The sequence below is a fragment of the Rhamphochromis longiceps genome, linkage group LG20 (genome assembly GCF_057381845.1).
Source record: "Rhamphochromis longiceps isolate RC_006_pf linkage group LG20, R_longiceps_female_GT1.1, whole genome shotgun sequence".
Lineage (NCBI taxonomy): Eukaryota > Metazoa > Chordata > Actinopteri > Cichliformes > Cichlidae > Rhamphochromis > Rhamphochromis longiceps.
Window position 1 is genome coordinate 7,689,920 of NC_140576.1, and position 26,099 is coordinate 7,716,018.

The 26,099-nt window shown below is 39.5% G+C and overlaps 3 protein-coding genes across 5 annotated transcripts; all 3 read left to right on the forward strand.

Annotated features, from left to right (window-relative positions):
- Window positions 1-1,660: 1,660 nt before the first annotated feature.
- On the forward strand, window positions 1,661-12,401 carry LOC146644861 (vesicle-associated membrane protein-associated protein B-like). 2 transcript variants are annotated; one of them, XM_085392859.1, is made up of 6 exons: window positions 1,661-1,984; window positions 3,266-3,418; window positions 7,204-7,307; window positions 7,713-7,793; window positions 8,595-8,726; window positions 10,341-12,401. In XM_085392859.1, exons 1-6 carry the CDS (start codon window positions 1,927-1,929, stop codon window positions 10,506-10,508), a joined length of 696 nt encoding a protein of 231 aa, XP_085248985.1. In that variant the 5' UTR covers window positions 1,661-1,926; the 3' UTR covers window positions 10,509-12,401. The 2 variants fall into 2 exon arrangements, with proteins under 2 accessions (XP_085248985.1, XP_085248984.1); XM_085392858.1 differs by having other exon boundaries at window positions 1,662-1,984; window positions 8,547-8,726.
- Window positions 12,402-12,876: 475 nt separating this feature from the next.
- Window positions 12,877-18,540, forward strand: LOC146644862 (charged multivesicular body protein 4c-like). The gene is made up of 5 exons (XM_085394368.1): window positions 12,877-13,215; window positions 14,719-14,896; window positions 15,317-15,431; window positions 16,435-16,561; window positions 17,188-18,540. Exons 1-5 carry the CDS (start codon window positions 13,032-13,034, stop codon window positions 17,250-17,252), a joined length of 669 nt encoding a protein of 222 aa, XP_085250494.1. The 5' UTR covers window positions 12,877-13,031; the 3' UTR covers window positions 17,253-18,540.
- A 1,771-nt stretch (window positions 18,541-20,311) lies between these two features.
- Window positions 20,312-25,202, forward strand: eif2s2 (eukaryotic translation initiation factor 2, subunit 2 beta). 2 transcript variants are annotated; one of them, XM_085394092.1, is made up of 9 exons: window positions 20,312-20,466; window positions 21,527-21,710; window positions 21,803-21,903; window positions 22,027-22,156; window positions 22,256-22,356; window positions 23,374-23,522; window positions 23,638-23,694; window positions 23,809-23,894; window positions 24,005-25,202. In XM_085394092.1, the coding sequence occupies exons 1-9, from the start codon at window positions 20,452-20,454 to the stop codon at window positions 24,178-24,180; spliced, it is 999 nt and encodes a 332-aa protein (XP_085250218.1). In that variant the 5' UTR covers window positions 20,312-20,451; the 3' UTR covers window positions 24,181-25,202. The 2 variants fall into 2 exon arrangements, with proteins under 2 accessions (XP_085250218.1, XP_085250219.1); XM_085394093.1 differs by having other exon boundaries at window positions 22,259-22,356.
- Window positions 25,203-26,099: the final 897 nt, after the last annotated feature.

Sequence of the window (26,099 nt, forward strand, 5' to 3'; positions counted from 1 at the left end):
GAGCAGATTCTGGTCCCCTGGCCTTATGTTTGACACTCCTGGTGTAAATGATTTTCCTGCATGTATCACCGATGTGAGTATCTAAAGGTAAAATTACCTAGTTTTATTCTGGATTAAGTAACTCCCAAGCCTACTCAGCTCAGTTTCCATGGTCTCAGTCAAAAAGGAAATATTGCAGCCTCCTAATGAGTGCCCTGATAATTTAAAAACGATATATATTTTTTTTTAATCATTAAGCACCTAAACTTAAACTTGACATGTTGATTCTATATTTTCAGAACTTACCAGGTGTGTTTTGAAGCGGTGTGTATGGAAGCAATGCACAAGACTTTTCTAGTACATGTTTGTTGTTTGTACTCTTTTTTTTTTTTTTTTTTTTAAAGTTTTCTCCAGCTCTCCGTATCCAAAAACTCAACATTTTACTTAGTGAAAATTTCTTTTTATTAATTTTAAGCTTTGACATTAGCAGAGTTTGCTTTTTTATTTCCTTTTTTTTTTTTCAGGACTCTCTTGGAAATTAGATTTTTAATCTCAATGAGATTTTTTTATTTTTTTATTTTTATTTTTTTTAACCTGGATAAATAAAGGACTAATATTTTTCTGCTGGTCTCACCAACCTAAGCAAAGTTTAAGCTGATGCCAAAGTCACCGTTGGAGCAAGTATGGAGTGAAAGCAGCATCCAAAACCATATGCTGGTTATTTTCTACAAGAAAGGTGTTGCAGAGCATGATGTAATGAGAATGGATGTGATAAGGTGGTAGAAAATCACAGCAAGGGAAAACTCATATCTGATGGATCTGAATTTGAGCTAAATTAAGTCCATTCAGATACAGATATAAAATAGGAGCTGGAATAAGTCTAACTGGGGCCCTCAGCAAGAACTTTATTTGGAAAAACATAGGACACAAATGTGGAGGGGGAAAAAAACCAAGCCAAGAAAAACACAGACCAGCCTCTCCATATTTTTCCTGTGGGTTGTCAAATCTGGCTGAATTAATTGGTGTTACCTAATTCAAAGTCTACCTATGGTGAGGGGTTACGCAGACCTATTGGAGGAATTTGGTTGGCATTATTTTCATAGGTGGCTGTGAGACTTGTTATACTGCATGGTTTGAAGATATGACACTAACGAGAGGCAAGTTGAGATGGTTTAGATATGTGCAGAGAAGGTATAAATATGTATTAATGCAAAGGATGCTGAATATGGAGCTACCAGGCAGGAGGAAAAGAGGAAGACCACAGAGAAGATTCATGGATGAAGTGAAGGAGGAAATGCAGATGGCTGGTATGAGAAAGAATTCAAGGGAGACAGCGAGATGAAGACAGATGATCTGCTGTGGTGGCCCCTACTGGGAGCAACCAGAAGAGGACTCTTTAAAGGTCTATGGCAAAAAGGATCTGAAATTTCTTCCATATACTGGTATGGTTTGTATTTTTCACTATTAAAACTATATAAGATTAAAACATAACATTTTAAGGAATGTGTAGCAGTGCTTTAGGCCTTAATGTAAAATCTTTATTGTGGCTGAAGTGTTCATAGTGCTGTCTTATCTCAGTCCTGAGCTGTTAAACGTTGGACTTTCTTTGACAGCACTAACAAAAACCAGCTCACGTCACCTGCTAGTCCCGCCCACAGCGTGACGTAGCCTTTTCCTTCCTCGTCTCCGCTGCTAGTAAAGTTAGCAGTAGCACCTTTTAGCCTCCAGCAGCTGTCGGTGGCAGTCAGTCAGCCAGCCTGTCAGTTCGAGTGGCGGTGTGTGTTTGTGCGTGTATAAATCCCCCCTCTTTATTTACCCTCCCGTAGAAAAACCGAGGGCGGCCGGGTTGTTTCTTCGGGAGCCAGCTTGCTTCACCTCTGCGGGCCAACTGCGATAAAAAAAAAATATTGTTGTCCTCGCCGTCACGACAGGAAGAAGCCCTGGGACATGGCCAGACCAGAACAAGTCCTGTTGCTGGAGCCACAACACGAACTGAAATTCAGAGGTAACCGAAGAAGCGGAGGGCAGGGCCGAGCTTAGGTAGCTAACACAGGAGACGTTGTAAATGAGAGCCAGTATTTCGATTTCTGCACTACTGAGTAGTTGAATGTGCCATTCGTTGTATATGCTGTGGTAAAACGTGAGGGATATAGCTGTTAGCTGTAGTCTACATTGTGTGTACGACAGTTGTGCGGTGACAGGTGAAACGACACTGTGCGACGGTGCTAACTAGCTCGCTGGAGTAGCATCCAGCTAATCTCACTAGCAACAAGGCAAACTGCTAGCTGTCATTGCAGCGTCAGGGCAGGCCCGCCGCACCGTTTCTCTAATTCTCTCATTTGCTTGTCATACGTTCTCTTTTATACTCTGACAGCATTGGAAACACCTCGATTTGATCTAATGGTTCAGTTAACCTCCCCTTCGGTGTCGTTTCTACTGCCCGACTGCAAAGAATTCCCTATTCTAGCATTTTCCACGATCAGGGTGTCATTGCTTATCCTTATTACCATGCTATTTCACAATATTATAAGCTAGCCGGCAGGAGATTTGGCGTTTTCTCCCACTGTGCAACCCGAATTCCTTTACAGCTTTTCTGTATCCAAGCACAATGATTATGAAATTACGGACTGAGCTGCAGTGCCAGCGGTAATGATTATTTTCTTGGATAATTACCTTGGTGTGTCATTTTTGCTGCAGAAATGGGTCAAGTGAGGGCCTAGGGTGGTGGTATCAGTTTGAAGTGGGCTGTTCACTGATTGATTGTTGCAGGGCTTTGGAGAAGATCCATACACCCACTCTGTTACTGATGCACACTTGCATCAACATCAGTTTCCAAAACCATGCTTAAGCTGTCAAGAAACGTGTGAGAGACCTAATTGCTACAGAGACAAAAGGAAAACATTAGCACTTAAGACACCCATCTAGTAATTTTTCTGCAGCATCCAACGTTTGGCTGAGGGCGTGGTATGAATTATAAACACGTGCACACTTTGCTGATCTCACCACTGTTTTAATGTTTAATTTGCTCTGTTTGTGGCAGGCTCTGTAAAACCGCTAAAAAAAAATCTGCTCTGATATTGATGTTTGCAGAAATGGATTTTTACATTGTGTATATTTGCACTTTTACCTGGGAGAATCTTTGTGCACCCACCCTGTTTTCTTTCTTCTTAGGAGCCCAAGTAACAAACAAATGCTGCATCTATACCCAAACTACGAGACGTGTAAATTCACCCACATGCTTGCACGCACACTCAAGTCACTGCATTTCTTTCTTTCTCATCCTCAGGCCCATTTACAGATGTTGTCACCGCCACCCTGAAGCTGACCAACCCCACAGACAGAAATGTGTGTTTCAAAGTCAAGACGACCGCACCTCGCAGATACTGTGTGCGCCCAAACAGTGGCATCATTGACGCTGGAACCTCCATAAATGTTTTTGGTAAGGATCTTTGCATCTTTTTGCCATCCAGAAAAGTTGGTAAAGCTGTGAACCTAATGTAGAAGTTCAAAGGCTTATACTGATCCATTTTTGCCTAACTCTGTAATTAATGTTAGCTTATTGGGCTTAATAGAAGTAAAACTATATTGAGTTGTCATAATTTAAGTGCTAGATAAAGTGTAATATACTTACATTTAACAGCGTCAGATATGGAACCGTAGTGCTGAACTAGCAGCAACCATGTATTGTGTTGCAGCACGCAAATAAAGGGTCGCGCCTGCACTACCTGTAATGGATACTGCAGTCACTACCTGAGTTTATAATTACATCATGTTTGGAGACATTTTACACACATGCCTCCTTATGACTTTCCCAATAATCTGTCTAATCTGCACATAACTATTATATTTAAATTAAAATTAAAAAAAAAAGACTTGTTTCTGACAACTAAAGTGGTTTCTGTCTCCTGCATCATTTTCTTTTTTTATTCTTTCATTTTTGTTTCTTATTTTTTTGGAGGGTGGTATAATTTACTCAAAGTTAAAATTTTTGAAAACATTTTATCCACAGCATAAGATGGAAAAGTGTCAAATGTTTAGACATGAGACATTTTACTACCTCATGAATAAGATGAGTTAAGTTCGAATTTGATGGCAGCAACACATAAATCTTTTTTTTTTTTTTTTTTTTTTTTAAAGACATCACGTCCTTTGAACTAAAGCAAAAAGTGCTTATATAAGGCTCTACTGGTATATGGGGTGTATTTGTCCCTATAAAATTGGAAGCTTGTACTAGGGCTGTGCCATATTATACTGTTCACGGTAATACCGGTATAATGTTGGGCAACGATAAGAAAATGAAATCTCCCGATAGAATATGGGTAAAACACGCATGCGCAGTGCCTTTGTTTTCATACGCACATGGCGGAAAAAGCACGGCGGCGACAGAGAATGAGAAGGGTGAAAGCGGATCATTGAATGAAACGGATGAACCAGAATTGGTTTGTAAAAATGCTGCAACTTCAGTGGTGTGGAACTGGTTTAACTTTCGTCCATCAGATACACAACAAAGCACTATTTTTGGTAGAGCATGCTAGCGGGCCATCGTTATTACCGTGTTTTTTGGAAAATACGGCACACTTAAAATCAATCCTTTGATTTTTCTGAAAATCGAGAGTGCCCCTTATAATCCCGTGTGCCGTATGTATGAATTCGGGTTGTGTTTACTCACCTCGAAATGATTTTGTGTGCTACACGGCGCTCGAAAATCTGTCAAATGTTTTAGTACGACTTTGCTAAGCTACGAAGCCGCACTGCTTGATGGATTGTCGGAGCATTACGGCTACCGTAGGCAGGAGCCTCGCGGAGTGATACGTACTGTGCTTCAACATAATATTACCGTATTGTGTGTGTGTGTATAACCTCTTTTTAAGTTTTCTGGATATTATGCATGGTTATGCTGAGGATATGTCGGCCAATTTCCCCTGGAAATGCCTTTTGGTTAAACTGTCAGCAAAGAATTTGCAATTTTTATATAACTTAAATGCAAAAAAACAGCTGCTTTAAGTGAAAATACATTGATGGGATTTTTTTTTTTTTTTTGCATTATTAAGTTGTGGAGTTGTAAAGTATTTTGTCTAGTGTCAATTATATCGTCAGTTATATCATTATCGCAAATTTTCAAATGTATATCGTAGGGCTGCTCAATGAATCGAATTTTAATCACGATTACGATCTGGGCTTTCAACGATCATTAAAAATGACTGAGCCGATTATTAGCCCCTCCCTCGTGCTTTACTCTCGCGCTGCTCCGTGTGGCAAATCGAGCGCACCTCTCTGCATTTCGAACACGCATCACAACAATTAAGAGGACCCGAGGAAAGCTCGGAAAGCTAAGCAGCATTTATTTGGAGAGGAGAGTGACTGCTGTTGGTTGAAAAGAGGTAAAAAAAAACTTCAGTGGTGTGGAAACATTATGGATTTGCGGAGTCAGACGTGGATCAAGTAGACATAGTGTGTAAACTTTGCTACGGTGTCATAGCTGCACCACAGAGCAACACTGCAAAGTTCACTAAACATAGATGTTTACATTTTTCATTTATTTTTTTTATATTGCAAACATTTGCACTGTTATCAGTATTTGCACACTATTTTATATTATTTTTTAAAGTCATTATTCAATACATTGTTATTGTTAACCCTTTAAATCCCTGTAGAACCGCGTAAGCTAACGCAATAATTTGTTTTGCATATGAAACCGGAGGACTTGTACTTACATCTTATGTCATCAGCTTGTCCTAGGTCACAGTTTCCTTCCACATATAGCTTTGCAAAAATTGCATAAAAAGCACTTGCAGGAACAAAAACATAATATTCCAGAAACACGCTTTGCCGATCCGATCAGCTGTTCGTAACACTTCCCACATTGAAAAAGACGTCAACACGAACTATCGCATATCCGCTATTTCCTGTCCGAAACCGGAAGTGACATCATTTTCGCGGAAAATGTAGTTTTTTACTTGTAGGCCTTAAAAGCCTATACTGGTGTTTTTATAAGTCATGTTTGACTCTATACTTTTCTGAATAGTTTCTGGGATGCTTATAACTCGAATTGCACTGCTGGAAATAGTTTATTTTGATGCACATGCTGTTTTCTTTGCAAATTTGCATCATAGGATTGTTTTTTGTTTTTCCTGCAATATATAAAAATTGCTGTATCTCCAAAATAAAACTATGAAGACACTCAAAATAAATTTCCTGTTGTTGTAAACTATTTTTTGCAACTTTTTTGTATTTAACTTTTTGAGGGATAAACCTCTTAAATTTCCCCAAGTAGAAATATATGTTAAAAAACAAACAAAAACGATTTTCAATTTTTTTGTAGTTTATTGCACTTTTTTGCAATTAATGTAGTTACTATGGACTTAATGCATACATATTATTAAAATATGGGCTATAACAGTTGTATTGATGTATAGCAACTTGAAATGCTCCCACAAATGGCACTACAGCATGTGTAAAAAAAAAAAAAAAAAAAAAAAAAAATTAATAATAATAATAATATAAGCTCTGGCGGACTTGGTTCTATGGTAGGTCTTAAAGGGTTAAATAAATATCGTCAAATAATCGAGATCTCAATTTCAGTGAAAATAATCGTGATGATCATTTTTGCCATAATCGAGCAGCCCTAGTATATCGTGATAAATATTTTTGGTCTTATCACCCTGCTCTAGCTTGTACTACTTGAAAGACACAATAAGTCCTGAAAGGTACATACAAGCTTTAGAGCAACATATTCATCTAGAGGTCGTCTTTTTCAAGGAAGGCCTTGAATATTTCAGCGAGACAATAAAACACAGCATACTGCAGCTATCATAACAGCATAACTTTCTAGTAAAAGAGTCCAAGTGCTGAACTAGCCTGTCTGCAGTCCAGACCTTTTACCAGCCAAAAACAGCAAGAAGCTTATAACAGACAAGAATGGGACACTATTACTCCCCTGAAAGTCCAGCAACTGGTCCCATTTCCTCTGGTTTTTATGGGCTGTTGTTAAAGAAAGAGGGAATGGTAAACCACAGTAAACATGGCTCTGTCCCAACTTTTTTTGAGACATGTTGCTACAAATTCTTCAAATTCAGCGATTTTCTTCAAATTCAAAATGGCTAATATTTTTCTTGACATTGTACATTTTTTTCCATTTACAACATGTAATGTGTTCTGTGTTCTATTGGTTTATGAGACAGGCAAATCCTGGTTTCTTCATTCTGTCTTTGTTTTTGCCCACAGTTATGCTACAGCCTTTTGACTATGACCCCAATGAAAAGAGTAAACACAAATTCATGGTGCAGTCCATGCTGGCTCCATATGACATGACTGACATGGAAGGAGTTGTGAGTACCTGAGCATACTATTTTCCTTTTTTTTTTTCGGGGGGGGGGGGGTGCTTTATTACTGGAGAATCTGAAGGGTTTAAATTTCTTACATTGCCTCTCGGCCCTGAGTTTTGTTTTGTTTAGTTGCGTTAGTGGCATCTGTGTCTTCCAAAAGTCTATCTTCAGCTGAACACTTGAATAGTGTAGCTCACTCAATGTATTTGTCTCATTCCGCAAAAGCTTTTTTTTAAAACTGTTTGACAAATGTATACATTTTTATGCAGCTCCCTAAGCCTGAAAATGTAAAGTTGGTCATTTCTGTTGAGAATTTACTTTGAAGTATGGATATTAGTGAAAAATGAAGTTGTGATACAAAAGAAAAGAAAAATCTAAAGGTTCCCTTTTTCATTTTCTTGTCAACAGTGGAAGGAGGCAAAGCCTGAAGAGCTGATGGATTCAAAGTTGAGATGTGCATTTGAGATGCCTCTAGAAAATGACAAAACTGTAAGTGTTTCTCTTCACTTCAACATTTGCCACATCACTTTAAACATTCAATCACATTTTTTCACACCCCAAATGAGCTCCACAAACGGTTGTTCCACTGTGTACTTCATTGATTTAAGTACATAATAATAGCTGTCTGTAGTAACAGATTATATGCTGACTGAGTATTTAGTGGGACCTGTTGTGACAGAAAAGTTGTAAGCAGTAATCTGGCTGAAAGCACGGGAACCCCACCAAGCTGCCCAAACCTTCTGTTTGAGAGGAGGCAGCCAATCAAAAGAAGGTTAGCTAAAACAGAGTGCAGCGTTAAAAGGTGAGGAACTAAAAGGGCTCGTTTCAGACTGGATCAACTGTTTGACTGTGCCAAGGCCAAGTATAAGATGAATAAGAAATATTTCAATTTGTAAATCATGTCGAGCTCTAGCAGCAACAATGAATAACAGTATGGAGCTGAAAACAAGCACAATAGGTCCCCTTCAAAGAATAAAATCAGACTAAACCATTTAATTTCTGTTTCAGTGGAGTAGTAGTTTTTAGTTTTTTTCCTTCTGTCAGCATTTATTTATTTATTTATTTTTTGTCTTGTATTCATCAGCTACACATCACTGTATCACCCATCTCGTGATTTATTTTGTTTTGTGATTTGTTTCCACTTTAATCTCCATGCTTTGTCTTTGCATGTCCCCTCGTTCCTTTTTTTTTCTTCCACTCTCATCCCACCGACCACTCCCCATCTTCACTCTCTCTCCACAGCATGAGAGTGAAATCATCAAAACTGTGTCTTCCTCTGCCTCTGTTAAGACTGAGCACTCTGTCCTGCCCAAGTCAGCCAGTGCTTCGCTGGATGATGGAGAAGTGAAGAAGATCATGGAGGAGTGCAAGCGACTGCAGATGGAAGTGCAGAGGCTACGGGAAGAAAACAAACAGATCAGGGTGAGACGCGCTAAAACAAATAAGAGCCTGTGTGTCTGTCTCATATTCCAGTCAGACTTGTATTTTCTGCTCTAGCTCGTCTTCTCTTGTGCTAACAGAAGAAGCATTGCTGTGGAGTTTACTCTTAAATATAGGAGGAACAAGACCAAGTCTGAAATAAAAAACAAAACAAAACACTGAAATAAAATGTTTTATTCCAGGAAATATATTTTGACTAGTGCAACTAGTGCTGCACTACATTAACGTGAAGCAGAGAATGAAATGACTCAATGACTGCCTGAGTTTTCTCAAAGTATTTTTGTCATTGCTCGAGTCCAGAGAATTGTCCCTAGACAGCAGTGACCCCATCCTGTATGTGGTATGGCTCATATCATTGTCAGCTCGTTACGCTGATTCTTATGAATGTCTTTTCTGTTATGTGTAAATGTTTACCAGCTTATAAATCATAAACCTGAATAAGTTAATTACTACAAAATTGCGAGTAAAGGTGATTTTGAGAAATGTTTAAAACTACACTTCTACACGATCACTGTAGCAAAGTTTTGCTAGAAGTTACACTTTAACCCTCTCTTTAATATAAATAATAGGGGATTTTAATTGGAAACAGAAATTAAAATGGAATTACTCCGGAGGCAAGTCAGTACTTTACCTTAAAGGAATGAACAACCACACCTGCCATTCCCAGCGATGCAAATATCCAGGAAGATTTCCCTCTCTCTCAAATAATGCTGTCCAATCGTATAGACACACCAGATGGCAAGTAAAGTCTTGCCAGTTCTTAGAACTTAGACCCTCTGGTGACCATTAAAGTGTCCTTGTAACATGGATATAAACCTAAACATTATGTTTTATTTAGATGCGTAAAAACAACATACATTTATGAACCGGCCTTGGTCACGAAGTTTCCAAATACAAATGCACTGAAAAAGAAAAAGTAATTTTTATTTGATGTTGTAGTTTTAATCACTCAACATACTACAAACCATAGGTAGTTTCAGGAAAATTAAATCAGTCGTCTAGGAGGAGTGTGGGAACAAACATACAGTCATATATGATATACAATCATCATACTGGGTGTATCATAGCAACAGCAGTGGCTGCAGTGACTCCAGACACGCTTGCAAAAGTATGGGACAAGTTTGGCTATGTTATGGACAAATGCCATGCATGGAGAGGGGGACACATTGCGCATTTGTGAAAATTGTATGTTTTGTATGTAAAGCTTTATATTCAGGCATAAAATTTCCCGCAAGCTTCCTTGTCCTTTTGATATCTGTATTGTTGTTATCCGTGATTTTTTTTCTTCTTCATTTGTTTGTTTGTTTTGTTTTCTGTAGTTTGATAATAATTAAAAAATTCTGACAGCACTTGAAGGCAGCAGTGTTATAGCTGCTTGCAACAGAAAAGCAAAACTGTTCACTATGCTGGCTCTTTGTTAAATGATGGAAAATGATCCTGGTGTAAACATTGTTTAAAAATCCAGTAATGACATATAAAAATAAATATCAGATTTTTGATAAGCTATCATTGAGAAGCGGAGTGACAAATTCTAACAAATTAAAAGTTAACTTATAAGCGCGTATTTGTATTTCTGACTCCTTGTCTTTATCACAGGAGGATGACGGTCTGCGGAAGAGAAAGGTGACACCGTTGGCCCCCGCTCACTCCTCCTCCACCATGGCCACCACAGCCGTGAGGGACGAAGGCCTAAGCACCCGCGTGCTGGCGTTCTGCGTGCTCTTCTTTGTGATTGGAGTCATCATTGGCAAGCTGGCCCTGTAGGGACACAGACGGACAGAGCACAGTGACAGACGGACGGATAGACCGCGTGCTTGGGAGGACGCGTGTCAGCAACGGCGACGGGGATGTCTTCTGGGTTTATGTTGATCTGTTTCTTTCCTTCTTTTAAACATTTAAGGCAATATCATGATGGTTTGGTGTAAAAAGAAAACGAAAGAAGGCTATCCCAAGTTAAACCATGAGTGCGAGCATTTTTGTCACAGGTCCTTTTTTTTTCTTTCTTTTTTTTTCTTTGATCTGTTCTTTCCGTCCATCTCTCTTCCTTAAATGATCTTCCCTAACTTGCACAGGTAACAGTTAGTCGTGTGTTTAAGTGGCTTCACGCTGGCTGAATGTCTAGTCTTTCATTGATTCGCAAGTTTTCATAAGTTGCTCACACACGTTGTCCGTTTAAAAGCTCTAACCCTCTTCTGATAATCTCTTCCACTTATTAATCTGCAAGGAGAGGTGAACACAGTTGATCAGTGAAAGACTTTCTCTCCCCCCCCCCCCCCCCCCCCCCCCCCCCTTTCTAGACTCAAGCTTCATGTATTGTCCTCTAAAGAGTTTGGGGTTTTAAAAAGAAAAGAAAAAGCATGTCTGTGTGTGTGTGTGTGTGTGTGTGTGTGTGTGTGTTTATTTTGCCTCCTGCAGGAGCAATGATGTGTCGGACTGTGTGACTGTTTTTATGCGAGGAGACCACAGACGGTGAGGCTCACAGGCTGTGAAGAGGGCTGGTTTAAAAATAAATAAATAAATAATCCAAACGGATTTCTTGTATTCAGCAAAAATGGGGGTGTTTGTTGAAAATCTAATTGAATGATTGAATTGGATGATTTGGTGTAATCCAGACCAAGGAATCTGTAGAAATTCATTAAAATCATGACTCAGTAAATTCACAATTATGACTTCAGAGAAAGTGTTCTGTATGGTGATTTATATTTTATTTTTTGGCTTCTTTTTTTTTTTTTTTTTTTTTTTTCGGTTTGTTTGTTTCAGAAACAAAGCTGTAATTTACATCTTCATGCTTGGTTTTTGTTTTGTTTTTTTGTTTTGTTTGTTTGTTAATTACTTCCTCAGGTTTGCACACAGAGTTACGCTGAACAGGAAAAAAATAAATAAAAAGGCTAATGTCTGGCTACAAAGCTCTGGACAGGTCATGCAAAACAGACTCTTACTTATCCATGCACATCAGAGTATGTAACACAAGTTCTGACCACTCTATTGAATTTTGCCCATGGTGCATTGACTTTGCGCCCTCTGGTGTATTACAGCAGTTGTTTGCCTTTTTTGTTTGTTTCTCTTCTTCCTCTCTTGTGTTGTCGTGTAGACACTTTGCTTCTGTTGTTTAAAATATTCAAATGCGCTATTCTCACTTGTGCACTCTGTAGTCTGCATGGAATGACCTGAATTTATTATGATTATTTTATTTTTTTGAGTGTTGAAAAATCCATGTTAGCAAAACCAACAAACAAAAAAATACTGTCTTTTCCAAAAGGGACCATCTTGAGTCTGGTTATCAGTTTGTGTGTGTGTTTTTTTTTGTTTCCTTTGCTGTCACCTTTTCCGTTTGTCCTGTTGAGTTCTGGTGGTTGTGAGATAACACAGCTGTATTATCTTGGCCATCACATGACCGTCTCGGCTGATTCATTTCCTCAAAAGTTAAAAAACAACAACAATGAATATCTGCTTATTTGCATGGGGAGGGGAGGGGGTCAGATATGTCTGGATGTGGGCAGCTGTGAGAGGACTGACCTGTGAATACACACTACATTAAAGGATTTAAAAACAACAAAGGCATCAGCGCTTCAGACCACACCTGCAGATACAGTCACAACAATGTAATCACACAGTAATTGGATACTCTTTTTGTATGTAAATAAAAATTAAAAAAGACTCAAAGGATAACTGGCAAAGTTATTAACATACTGTACTAAAGGAAGAAAATAAACAGCCACCATGGATGATGTAGCATCATAATGAATTAAAATACATAACCCCCCCCCAACTGTCTGGCTCTGTGAAAGGTTTCTGTTTTTTTCCCTTTCAGTTAAGAATGCAATCTGGGAAGCATGGTGTGCATATCCCTGTAACTGCTAATACTTTGATACTTGAATAGCAGGACAAAAAATCTATACAGCTGCAAAAATACTGCCTTGTTATTTTGGGACGTTTCATTAAGTACGAAAGCACAACAGCTGCTAAACTCGAAAGAGGAAAAACTATTGTTATTATTATTAATATATTCCTTGTTAAAGAAGAGTGATTGAAGAATTAAAGAGGATTAAAAGCAGTTGTCAGGCAGATGGCGACAGAGAACCAACAGGCAACGCCCCTCATTCGCCGGGCAGAATGACGTCAGTGGGCCTAATCCAGGAAGTGGAAAAACATCAACAACCCTTCCAGGGTCCAGGTTAAGGCGAAGTGTCCGAGTAGCTTAGCAGAGACGTAGCTTTAGCTTTATTTTATAAGATATCTCGCATTTGTGTTTTGTCTTTATAGTAAGCGCTGTGTAATATCCCAGACATGTCGGTGTTTGGCAAGATATTTGGAGGAGGAGGAAAATCGGGAAAGGGACCGAGTCCACAGGAGGCGATCCAAAAACTCCGGGAGACGGAGGAGATGCTAACCAAGAAACAGGAATTTTTAGAGAAGAAGATCGAACAGGAGCTGCAGACCGCAAAGAAAAACGGCACAAAGAACAAAAGAGGTGAGACGCCGCGAGGGGTTTTTTTCCCCCGTAGTTTCTTCTCTTGCTTGTTAGATTTTTGTTGTCAGCAACCTCAAGCTAACCGTTAGCTAGCCCGTTAGCTGAGTTGGCTAACTTTCCCGAGGTGTCGTAACTGCTGGCAGCCTCATCCAGCGTCTTTACCACGGCCATGGCTGCCAGTCTGGATGGGCGGCTGTCTAGCTGTGTGACTGACTTCATTATGTGATCACCGTTAACTTATGGCCCCGCGGGGACGCTAGCCTTGGCCTTTGCTGATATTCGAGTTTTCTTTTGACTCATAGGTGGTTGTTTAAAAATCAGGAGACCTGGTTGAAGGTGTGGTGTGTGTATAGACTGTTAGGTATGATGTTGCAAATATAGCGGCAATAAAGATATCGACCCAGTTAGCCAGGACAAGGGTTGAGCACGTGTTATAAGTGTCAGAGAGGTGGGCGTGTTTGCATCTTGATCAGATGTCCGTATAGAAACCTGTGGACCTCCAGCAGGTCCCACAGTCTCCTTACAGATGATTACGTGAGCCGATCACAGCTTGGGGCTCATTATAAGTTAACTGTAATACAAGTTGACCATGTTCTACCACAACGTGGAGCCAACCATATAGATTTGTACATGTGTATTGTTCTTGTTGACATCGAGCACATTTCTAGGGATCAGAGTAAATTTAATTTAGATCAGGATGGTTAGCGGTGTCGCCTCCCAACGAGAAGATCGCAGGTTCAAATCCAGCCAGTGTGGAGTTTCCATGTTCTCTCCGGGTTCTCCATCGCTTCCCACAGTCCAAAGACATGCATGATATTAGGTCAATTGATGATTTATGGTTGTCTGTGTTAGCTCGGTAATAGACTGGCAACCTGTCCAGGGTGTACCCCTGCTTCTCATTCTAAGGTAGCTGGGATAAGTTCCAGCCAGCCCGCAGTCCCCTCCTCGCAACACCTAAATTGAATAAGTGGAAGAAGAAAAATGGATGAACAGTTAATGGAGCCACCAGATGTATTAAGTAAAAAAAAAAAAAAAAAAAGACTTAGTGCCAATTTTTAGTCAGAATACTGCAGTGTATGGTACATTAGCTAATCACTTCCTTCTTCTGATCCACAAAGTTCACAGAATGACTCAGCGTAGCACAACCTTCTCTGACAAGATCAGTATAGCCTATCAGGTTTCAGGGGTTGTTGTCATCTGACCTCTTTATCTGATTAATTACTCTCCAGGTTTTCCATTAGTCTTCACGCCGGCTATATTTGACTGTCTTTCGTATTGCTAAAAGTGTCACTAATGTGGTCGAATAATTAGCAGTGAATTATCTAGGTTCACAGAGTAGTGCTGACTAACAGGAATGACAGCCTGATTGGGTAGTATCACAAATATTTGCTGTGTTAAAGTACCATTATTCACTGTTTCTCTCCATTGTCACTAAATGGTGTTTCAAGGCCAATTTGTTCATTCTGACTCTCCCCACCCCACTCCCTGTCTTTGGATCCTCAGCGGCACTTCAGGCCTTGAAAAGAAAGAAGCGGTACGAGAAGCAGCTCGAGCAGATCGATGGGACGCTGTCCACCATTGAATTCCAGCGGGAGGCTCTGGAGAACGCCAACACCAACACTGAAGTGCTCAAAAACATGGGCTTCGCTGCCAAGGCCATGAAGTCTGCTCATGAAAACATGTAAGAGCGAGCACCAAGGCGTGATCGATTGGACTGGGACGAAACCTCTCTGCACAGATTATTTTTGCAACTTCCTTTTTGTTACTGAGACTAAAGCAAGCGTAAAGAAGATTCAGTCAGTTCTGAAATGATCAGAAATATTACAAGGAGGTTTTGCTGATAATGAAATGCATATAATTTCACCAAGATGCAGTAATCCTTTCTTTTATGCATTTATTTCAGTCAGTATCTGTAAAATGTAACCATAAAAAAGTGTATGTGGGTTTCACTGCCATGTATATTAGATGCCTGACATCCTCCTTAGTTTTTGCCGTAGAACTACTCAGACATCTAATCGTCATATTTAGATTAAATAGCCTCTTTTATAAAACCTATATGAGTGAATTCTCTTTTGCTCACAGTCTTTCCTTCTTATTTCAGGGACATTGACAAAGTGGATGAACTGATGCAGGACATTACAGAGCAGCAGGAACTGGCCCAAGAAATCTCTGACGCCATCTCTAAACCTGTGGGCTTTGGTGAGGAGTTTGATGAGGTAGGTGAAGCTCTTCAGCTGTTTTATGTTTACATTTGTGTGGTATATCTGATTCTAAGTGTGCAAGTGCCTCATTTTATTCACAGATTTTATTACCAAAAATACATAAATTGAGAGCGTACCCAAATAAAACGGGTAGTGATGATTAAAGAAAAAAGACTCAATTCTAAGCTTAAATCAAAAAAAATGAAATGGTGCAGGAGGGTTAATCTGTACTTGCATCCACAGCAACGTATTGATAACTGCAGATACACACTGTTATGACCCTGGCTTGTAGGCACGTTAAAGTGTGCTTTAACCAGGATGGAGAAGGTGGAGTTGCACCTAAAAGGTTTTAATAGATTCTTTTTAAACATTTTTTTAATGTCTTTTTTCACAAAACAGCACAGGAGACAAAAAACGACTACACCCTCATTTAAAAGAAAAAAAAAACCTCAACCTTTGGTACCACCTCGAGAGCTGTTGTTTGTACACAGAGTAGTCTATGCATGGTGCAGTTTCTACTAAACCTGCCACAATCGTCAGGGTGAGGCAAGTGTCCCAGATGGAAACAAAACAAGTTACTAAGCCAGAAACAAGCAAGCACCTGTGTGTGGAGCCGAACAAGAAGCCTGAGATACATGAAATTAACAATTTTTTTAAGACAGCTTCTGTAATCATCTGGAGCTTGATTGGAGCACAGGACTGGGGCAGCAGTCCATCAGAATGAAATCATTCTGTCTTTTGCATCTTTGCTTATCTAAGGCTTCCTTCTTAATGATGATGGGATTTTACTGTACATGACATAAGCATGTTTTCATACGCCTGACTCAGAAATATCATTACTTATCTCTTAGACAGTTGCTATTATCCTGTGTTTGGCATATGAATGTTGCACTGATAATGATGTTGGGTTAACCCAGTATAGCCGAGTCTAATTATTAGTTATTATCTTTTTGCTTTTGCTGGTATGAATACGTTGTTGCTGGTCTTCATCCTTGGGGTGAATTTCTTTGCTTCTCAGGATGAGCTGCTTGCCGAGCTGGACGAGCTGGAACAGGAAGAGCTGGACAAAAATCTGCTCGAGATCGGTGGACCAGAGACCGCCCCTCTCCCCAATGTGCCTTCGACTTCATTACCTTCCAGACCTGGTAAGAACTCTGGGGTGTAACCATTTGCATTGCATTTTTACGCTGTTCGCAGGATGTACAAACTGTTAATTACTAACTTTCAGTGATGTGACTGCTATAGTTTTATTTTTAGTTATATAGCACCGAATCACAACAGCAGTTTCCTCAAGGAGCTTTATTTCATAGGATCTTTATCTTTATCGTCAGCTAAAGGTGCTGCTATAATAAAGAAAAAAACCCTCAATCAGATGATCCCTTATGAGCAGGCACTTGCCCCAAAGGTTTCATAGTTGGCTTATCCAGCCCTAACTGTATGCATTATCAAAAAGAAAGTTTTAAGCCTAATATTAAAAGTAGAGATAGTGTCTCAGAGCAAAGTGCTCGAATGGAATTATTATACAAGACCTTGAACATGAGGAGAAGATTTTAAATTCAATCCTGGATTTATCAGGAAGCCAGTGGAGATAAGCCAGTATGGGAGAAATGTGTTGTCTCTTTCTAGTCCCCGTCAGTGTTCTTGCAGCAGTATTGGGTAATAATGAATTACAATAGTACTGCCTAGAAGTGATTAATGCTGAATGAGGATTTGATGAGATCTCGATAGGATCCTCAGATCACATCTTTTATTTCTGTCCTCCCTCCCACAGCCAGGAAAGAGGAGGACGAGGACGACATGGAGGACCTGCAGCGCTGGGCGATGGAAGCCATGTAAATGCAGCATCCGCCACATCACACCTGCATCGGAGAGGAAAGGAACAAGAGGGAAACGAATGGACTGATGGGATGTTGTGTCTGAGTGTTTCTGTGTGTCTGAGAAGAGTGGACTGTCTACTTTATGTGTAACACTACAAAACAAAAAAAAGCAACAATGCTGTAGTCTTTCTTTTCCTTTTCCCCTTTAGAGACCCCCAAGGTGCTCAGTACAAATGAGTCCGTGAGGGTCTGCTATACTGGACAAAGTCACCTAATATTTTTACCCTCAACTTTAATGCAGCACTTTGTGGTCCTTGTCGTGTGCCATGCTGGTGGCCACAGATTTCATGTTGCAGGGTGGTGTTATAAGCTGGATGGTGCAGTAGATGGAGTTATTCACCAAGCTGTTGTCATTGTTAACATCGCTGGATGATTTTGGGGGGGATTTTCAAGGATGATTAATGCTTAAAAAATCGATTTCTCACTCTCCCGTTTACCTATTTGTGGCAATTTTTTTTTTTTGTGTTTTTGTTTGTTTGTTTTTTTGTTTTCCTTGACAAAATAACCCGTTGCTTCCTCGTCTTGTTAACTGCTCTGGAAATGGAGGTGCAGCTGAGTGTGTGCTGGCTGAAGAAGCTTTGAGCTGTGTGTGTTTGCCAGAATCCAAACCTCTTCTTTCATTTCAGGTTGGGTTCTTCGACCTACTGCCGCTCGCTCCTTCTTTGCCTCTCCCCTTACCCTCCCAACCCCATCAGTGGTTCTCGTTCTTTGGTGTAAATATCCCAGCTGACTGTGTGTGTTTTGGTTTTTTTTGTTTGTTTTGTTTTTTTAAGTACACTGCATTACTGCTGCCATTGAGCGCTTTGGTTGATGCTGCGTGAAGCATGCAACGGTGGGGAAATCACGACACAGGTCACACCGCAGGGCTAGTAAGAGAGATGTTTAACCTACCACTTTCATCCTCCTCTGTCTGTGTCCCACTCATAAAGGTTTTCATTTCAAAATGTATGTTAAAAAGAAAAAGGAAAAAAAAAGAAACTAGTAATATTAAACTATTGTCACACCTTATTAACTGCATCCAGAGGGAGATGGTGGTTTATAAAAGATTAGATTATAGCCAATCTGCAACACATGCATTTCAGAGTTTAAAAGAGTTGAATTCCTTTAGTTTTTCAGCAACATGATGTACATTTTTTACATAGAAAACGTAACACGAGGACAAATGGATAAGCATGTTTGCATTTCTATGTTTTATTTATCCAGATGAGAATATTATTTGCGAATCATTAAATGGTTTTCAATTCTTTCATTGTGGTGGAAGCATTGTCTGTTCATGCGTTTCGTTTTGGTTTTTGGTCAAATGACTAAGTTAAGCAGATCACCAGAGAAAGAAACAAAGTGTGAGTGAAGAAAAACCTCAGCAAGTACACTTTTAGTTTAATATTAAATTGGTAACTAAAGCTTTGCTACAGAGTATTTCTAAAATCACTCCATAAATAAAACAATGAAGACAGAATCTTTTTTAACAGACAAAATGAACAATAATAATTTATTATTTTCTGGCAGATGCCTTACTACCATTCAGATATCTTGTGGTGGCATGAAATATTTCCTGTATCTGTCTCTTGAGGGAGCGGCCGTTCGGTAAGTATAGGAGAGGATGGCCAGTCACTGAGCCAGCCTTCCTGATCAGTTTGCTCATTCTTTTGGTGTCACCAGCTCCCCCAGCAGAACAAAGTAAAGTCCACTGTGCTCGTCACAGCTACGTGATGAAAATCTCCATGATGTCACATCGCATATTGCAGCATCTCAGCTTCCTTTGGAAACTGAGATCTGTGCTGATCTTCTCTTCAGCTGTTCATGTGGACTCCCAGGTACTTATAGTCCTCCACCACATCAGCATCTTGTTCCGGGTTGTGTAGCTGGAGCTTTTTTCTTTTCTTTCTGCATCACAATAACACCAAAAAACAAATATTAACAAAATCTTTTTAAAGGAGATTTAAAGACAAAGACGAGAGAAGTAACTGGTCTGTTCCAAAGGCACTAAATCTTAAAATTTGCAGCTTTTATATTCATTCAACAAAGTTTAACTAAAGGGAAAATCAATTTGCCGTTTCACTGATCTTTTGTAGTTTTGAAAAATGGTGCCTGTTTATCAGATCTCAATGATTTTCCCTTAAAGTACAACTATTATTCTGGATAAAGCACATTAGCTACATAGCGGCAAATATTTACATAATAATCAGTGGCTGTATACAGTCATTGTGACTTTATGACAATCATTATGAGATCAGAAGGGGAAATACATAATACAAGATATGCTCCAGGTTGTAAAGAAAGAATCGACTATACAGTGTTGATAGCAGGTGTTATAGCCAAGTTTACCTATGCTTTATATCAGTTGTCTAAATTTGACAAGAGGAAATGTTCAAACTCCCACTGCCACTCAAAAGGAAAATCTGATGAAAGATTACCTGTGACTGGCAGGGTTATAAACAGATACCTCCTGCCAACCTTCCTAAGAGGCAAAAGAAACACACTTCAAAATGATAAATTGTTTTTTTGATTGCAATGATTTTCTAAGACGGCAATTTAACATTTAATATTTCCCGTTCCCATAGTGAAACACTGGACCACATTCTTTATGAATGTGTTCATTTTGGTATTAGTTTACTTTCAAAGGTTCACGTCAGAAAATGAAAATTCCTTAGTCAGGATTGCAACAAAGTGAAATATGGCCTGATAATGTAGGAAATGCTGTTTACAATTCTTTAATTTGTTTTGCAAGTTTATTTTTACTGTATTATTTAATTGTATTTAAGTTGATTTTCTTTCCTTTTTTCTGGTACTATTCTCGCTGATGTTCTGTCCTTTTTTTACTTAAATATTATTTTCTATCGTAATGTTATAATGACTAGTTTGTTGTTGACAAATGAAAGTTTTTACTATTATAATTGTAAAAAATGAACTATATAAAAACGACAACGTGCATATTTAGCACCAGTTTATTATTTCTGAGTCACGATCTTGAACGTTCCTTAAAAACTGTCAATGCGCAAGCGCAGAAAGGGGTGTCACCACGATCACGTCGGGATTTGGCGACTTCACGCTTGCGCACTGTAGTCATACGCTGATGCAAGAAATTTTGGGCGAAGCGGTGTGGGACTGATCGAAGAAGAAAGAAGAGGCATTTTTATTTCATTGTTCAGCACGCAAACATGTCAGGAGACGAGGTAAGGCACTCCGAGTCAGATGCTGTTTAATCCGTGTAGGTGTGAAGAACTGCTGGACGGAATTCGTTGAGTTTCAGGCGCATATCGGTGCTGGGGATGACTTTGGGCCTCGACTCTCCTGCTCCCTCCCTTTCTGTCCGCAGTAGCGCTCACATGGCTGCTGCAGTCGGGCTAGCACGACCCGAGCCAGCCGGAATATCAAGAAAGTCATCAAGTATATTGATATACAGCTATTTATCGGAGCATATACGTTATATATTCTGAGCGTGGCTCATCAATTCGAGCTGTCGAAGCTTCCGCCGGACTCTCAGAGAAGAGTGGAAGCTAGCTATGTAGCCTTAGCTTCCCGTTACCAGAGCTGCGGAGCTAACTGTTAACGTTTTCTGCTGGAGACCAAAAGCTATCTGTACCTCGGTTTGTCCTTAAGGACAGCTCCTCTGGCTGTAAAATAAAACCAAAATACCAGAATTACCGCTGCTTAATGTTAATAGTACGACATTTTTATTATTATTTTTCTAACTGAATGGGGGCAGTCTGTGCAATATGTTAGTTAAAAATTCTGGAGGGTTACTTTACCTCAAGCCTTATTAAGAAACCTACAGCAGTAGGTAGGGTTTCTTAATAGTGTACTGACACACTCAGTGTACACTGGATCAACTCAAGAGTCCAGCCTCTGTCTGTAAAGATGATATGCAACATTTTGTTATCTGTTAAGTTGTTTTCTTTGTTCAATCCTTGATATGACTTCATGTTACTTTTTTTTGGCCTAAAATGGAAAAAATAGCGTCTTTCCACAGTCCAGTTTTCATAACTGAAAACTAAATTTCACAAGCGTAAAATGTTCAAACAAACTCCCACTGCCACTCAAAAGAAAAATCTGATGAAACATGACTTTCATAAATATATATATCTTGTAATTCTCACTGGTAATTGTACTTATGCTGGATTAGTCAATGTTATGTATATTTAAAGCAGCCATAAAGTGTCTGTACTAAATGAAGCTGGACAGCATTTCAATATTTATTTTAATTTGATTTTTTTCCTTCACTCTTTTTTTCAGATGATTTTCGATCCCAACATGACTAAGAAGAAAAAGAAGAAGAAGAAGCCCTTCATGCTGGAGGAGGACGGAGGAGAAGGGACGGGGGGAGAAGAAGCTAAGGAGGTGGAGACAAAGGAGGCAGAACCAGAGGCTGGAGATGACAAGGAGGTGGATCTAGATGAAGATGAAGGCAGGAAGAAAGGTTAGATCTATTTAAGGTGCGGTATCAGTTCGCAACTATGTTGTGTAGAGTTATGAGCTCGAGGAGGGTTTTTTTTTTTTCTTTTTTTCCAGAGCCGTCGGATGACTTGAACGACCTAAACTTCTTCAACCAGAAGAAAAAGAAGAAGAAACCCAAGAAAGTGTTTGAAAATGATATGGAGGAGGGATTGAAGGTCAGCCATTGATTAAACATTTGCTGATTTTGCATTACTTTTAACTTTTTGCTTCTACTGATTTTGATTGGCTTACCAATAACTTTCACGTGCTGAGTTTCACTTCTCGCTTGTCCAAACCAGGAGCTGAAAATTGAAGGCGAGCAGACGGAAGCTATGGAGGAGGACAACCTGGATCTGATGCTCCCTAACAAAAAGAAGAAGCCAAAGAAAGTAGATTTTGATGAAAACGACTCCGGTGATAAAGACGACGGTACGATGAAATCACATGGTTTTGAAACTAGGGACCGAAAAAAGGGACATGGATCATAATGTTTGACCCATAATGTCATTTTTCTTTTTCTTCTCCCAGCAGTGGATGATGATGATGGCAAGAATGGTGATGGGATCTCCTTCAGCTCTTCCACAGGACCGGCCTGGGCTGGTTCGGAAAGAGACTACACCTACGACGAGGTAGGATGATACGTGAAATGAGAAAGTTAGAAACAATTCAGGAAAGGCAGAAAAAGAGTTATCACAGTTGTTTGTGAAGTTATTTCCTGTAAAGTGGGATAAATATTAGACTGTTTTCGGTTGTTTTGTACTGTGTGAGGCTGTGTACACATAGACATAATAGATTGTTGTATTTCTCTCTCATTAATAAATGTCCTGATATTAAGACCTCAGACCATTTGGTTTTGTGAGCTCCGTCCCCACAGATTTGTTAAACTGGAATTACTTTGCAAACCGTTTCTGCCTGAATAGAGCCTGTGTCCAAAAGGAAAGTCTGATGAAACATTACCTGAGACTAGCAGGGTTAAAAAATCTGATGAAACATTACCTGAGACTGGCGGGGTTATAAACGGATACCTATCCCTGCCAACCTTCCTAAGAGGCAAAAGAAACACTTCAAAATGATAAATTATTTTTTTGATTGCAATGATTTTCTAAGACAGCAGTTCAACATTTAATATTTCCTGTTTATTTTGTCAAACAGATAGTGAAACACTGGACCACATTCTTTATGAATGTGTTCATTTTGGTATTTGTTTACTTTCAAAGGTTCACGTCAGAAAATGAAAATTCCTTAGTCAGGATTGCAACAAAGTGAAATATGGCCTGATAATGTAGGACAAAGCACCAAGTTAGTGTCCACTAATTTGGTGCTTTGATCTACATTTATGTTGAAGTTTTGCACTGAATATTTAATGGCATTAAATGTACTTTTTGAATAGAGTTGTTAAAATCCCCCACTTATTGTTCTATGAGGAAATGAGTGAAACGGTTTGTAAAATTACAAAGTTGGATTTACCGGTCTGAGAACAGTGTTTATAAAAAGCACAGATTTACACACTGCTTTCCTTTTTTATTTATTTTTATCCTCAGCTGATCCCACAGGGCTCTCAATTTCTGTCCTTTTATATTCTGTGTTGAAAACTTTATGAACATAGACAAAAACAAAACAAAGTCACAGTATCGTCTCTATTCCAGCTCCTGAACAGAGTCTTCAACATCATGAGGGAGAAGAACCCCGACATGGTGGCTGGGGAGAAGAGGAAGTTTGTGATGAAGCCTCCCCAGGTGGTCCGAGTGGGAACCAAGAAAACCTCCTTTGTCAATTTCACAGACATCTGCAAACTGTGAGCCTCGTGTAGCTTTTTATATTTACTGACAGACGCATTTCAGTGACACTTGTAGTATGTGTAATCCACAAACTGATTTCTTTTTTTTCTTTTTTCATGCGATTAATCACAGGTTGCATCGTCAGCCTAAACATCTCCTCGCTTTTCTATTGGCTGAGCTGGGAACGAGGTACGCTTTTTGTATTTTAAGTGATGTCAGTTCTCAAGCTAAGTTTGTGGCACGTTTTGTTTTTGTGTGTTCACTTTAAGTAAAAGTTTAATTAGCGTTTTTCTCTGTCAACAGCGGCTCCATTGACGGAAATAACCAGCTTGTGATCAAAGGCAGATTTCAACAGAAACAGATAGAAAATGTGTTGAGAAGATATATCAGTAAGTAGGAACGACGTGTTCTTTACAGTGAAGTTACATTGATGGGGGTAAAATTAAACAGCCCCTGCTTGTGAACAGTAATGTTGAGTGGACTGTTCTCACCCCTGCAGAGGAATATGTGACGTGTCACACCTGCCGCTCACCGGAGACCATCCTGCAGAAGGACACTCGTCTCTATTTCCTGCAGTGTGAGACGTGCCACTCCCGCTGCTCCGTCGCCAGTATCAAGACCGGTTTCCAGGCTGTGACGGGCAAGAGGGCGCAGCTCCGCGCCAAAGCTAACTAAAGGCCATTAAAACTGGGCTTCCCCCACCTCTTCTCACGGTCCAATCTTTCCCCATCAGAAGGGCCGAAGCTGGGGTCGGGCGCCCGCTTGATCTGCTAAAAGGACTCTCTGAATTGAACTGCGGGAGGGTTTGGCTGTCATTTTGGTTGTGTCATGGCCTGACCTGACAGGGAGTGAGAGTGTCTAAAGATGAAAGATAGGGTTCAGGCACCTGATAAGCAACAGATGTTTGACACATACACTGCTGGATGCATTTGATTTGTTTGGTTGATGGACCCTCCAGCTCTTAGGGTTTTTTTTTTTCCTGTTTCCTATTTGCTGTGATTCTTGATTCCTCCAAAAAACCCTTGATTTAACACAGCTTGAAGTTTAGTTTTTGTTTATTTTTCCACTTTACATGCGCCAGACGTTAATATTTCTTCAGATTAGCCAAATTGTAGATAAGCTAAGTTCATCTACAGTAACAGAACCAACGAATTGTTGACTTGGTCACTTCTGGGTTTTTTTCTTTTTTTCTTGAACTCAACTAAAGGGTGTGTTCTTGTTTCTGGTCTGGTCCTAAATGATATATACAAAAAACTGTCAGTCCAGGATTTTCTACTCAAGCTTATAGAGACAAATCAGTCACCGGGCTGGAGTACATACAGGAACATGTCACTGAAACTAGTGTGTGAGGCTCCTAACACAGGACCTGCTTTTGATCATTTTGTAGCAGGAGACACAAAACTAGAAGACTTGGGGGCTAATGAAGGGGAGAGCAACATTAAGAGTACTCTAATAAAGGAGGCTGTTTATGAGATGAGTAGAAATTATTATACAGTATGTTTGTGAGTGCTTTTGTGGCACTGATGAGCAGTTTGTGTACCTATTTGATTAGAACATTTTGTCAGCCACTTGAGGTTTGATGAAGTCAATTTGAAAATAAAGATTCGATTTTTCTCTTTTTTTTTTCTTTTTTTTTTCTCCGATGAGCAGGATTCATGAGCTAATGCCAGTCACTAAAATAATAAAGTAATAATAAACTACAACTTCTGAGCAGGCACCTCAGATCGTTTCCTCCTTCAGGTTCCTATTTTGCAGTGTGGTTAACAGAGTCTATCAAGGAGTGTCAATCTAATTGTTTTGAGAGGAATGTGAATATAAAGGTCTCGCTGGAATCATTTTAAAACCTGGTTTTTACAAAAATAAAATATTCTACTCTCTCTCTCTCCACTACTTTCTCTGCTTGCATTAATGACGGTGCCCGTTTAGTAATTGTCAGTCATGATAATGATGTCATGTTTTCACTGTCACAATGGAAAAAGGTCGTAATGATCAGTGAACGGCCTTGGCTCTCGTCATTATGGCCCCCTCCCATTTCTAAATATGGCCATTGTTTCAAGTCCCATTAAAATATTTAAGTCTTATTTGTGTGACTTGCTCAGATGTGATTGACAGTCCTTGTGAGGCCTACGGTTTGCTGTAATGATACAAACACAGACCCACAAGGTTAAAACATGAGCAGCTGATAACCATGGTAACTGAAGACAATGTCCTTGAGTTTGGTGATTACATGTCGAGTTGCAGATTTATTTTGAACCTGACTGCAGGATAATATGTCAGGTTGGTGCCATAGTTAGGTTTCCTCTGCAGGCCCAAATGTCACTATATTATATAATTGTTTTTTGTTTTTGTTTTTAGCTGTGCTTAAACTACCAGTATGCAGGCAAATGCATCAATCACTGATGTATAAGTCACATAAATCTGTCATAACCAGCCAGACTTAAGCACATAGCCTATCAGATAAGCACTCATTAATCTCTACCACTTGCCATATTCTAAATGTGTTTCAACAATTTTATACAGCCAAACCATGAATGTTTAATTTAAATTCACAAACTTTGCACTTATACTATCATTTGGAGTCAGAATATGGATGC

What these genes read in the sequence shown, in the direction of transcription:
- LOC146644861 (XM_085392858.1), top strand. Translation starts at nt 1,927, where the DNA reads ATGGCCAGACCAGAACAAGTCCTGTTGCTGGAGCCACAACACGAACTG. An exon ending in ACACGAACTGAAATTCAGAG is followed by an intron (nt 1,985 to 3,265) that starts GTAACCGAAGAA and finishes TCTCATCCTCAG; the next exon opens with GCCCATTTACAGATGTTGTC. An exon ending in AAGAAAACAAACAGATCAGG is followed by an intron (nt 8,727 to 10,340) that starts GTGAGACGCGCT and finishes TCTTTATCACAG; the next exon opens with GAGGATGACGGTCTGCGGAA.
- LOC146644862 (XM_085394368.1), top strand. Translation starts at nt 13,032, where the DNA reads ATGTCGGTGTTTGGCAAGATATTTGGAGGAGGAGGAAAATCGGGAAAG. An exon ending in CGGCACAAAGAACAAAAGAG is followed by an intron (nt 13,216 to 14,718) that starts GTGAGACGCCGC and finishes TTGGATCCTCAG; the next exon opens with CGGCACTTCAGGCCTTGAAA. An exon ending in TTGGTGAGGAGTTTGATGAG is followed by an intron (nt 15,432 to 16,434) that starts GTAGGTGAAGCT and finishes TTTGCTTCTCAG; the next exon opens with GATGAGCTGCTTGCCGAGCT.
- eif2s2 (XM_085394092.1), top strand. An exon ending in ATATGGAGGAGGGATTGAAG is followed by an intron (nt 21,904 to 22,026) that starts GTCAGCCATTGA and finishes TGTCCAAACCAG; the next exon opens with GAGCTGAAAATTGAAGGCGA. An exon ending in TTGGCTGAGCTGGGAACGAG is followed by an intron (nt 23,695 to 23,808) that starts GTACGCTTTTTG and finishes CTCTGTCAACAG; the next exon opens with CGGCTCCATTGACGGAAATA.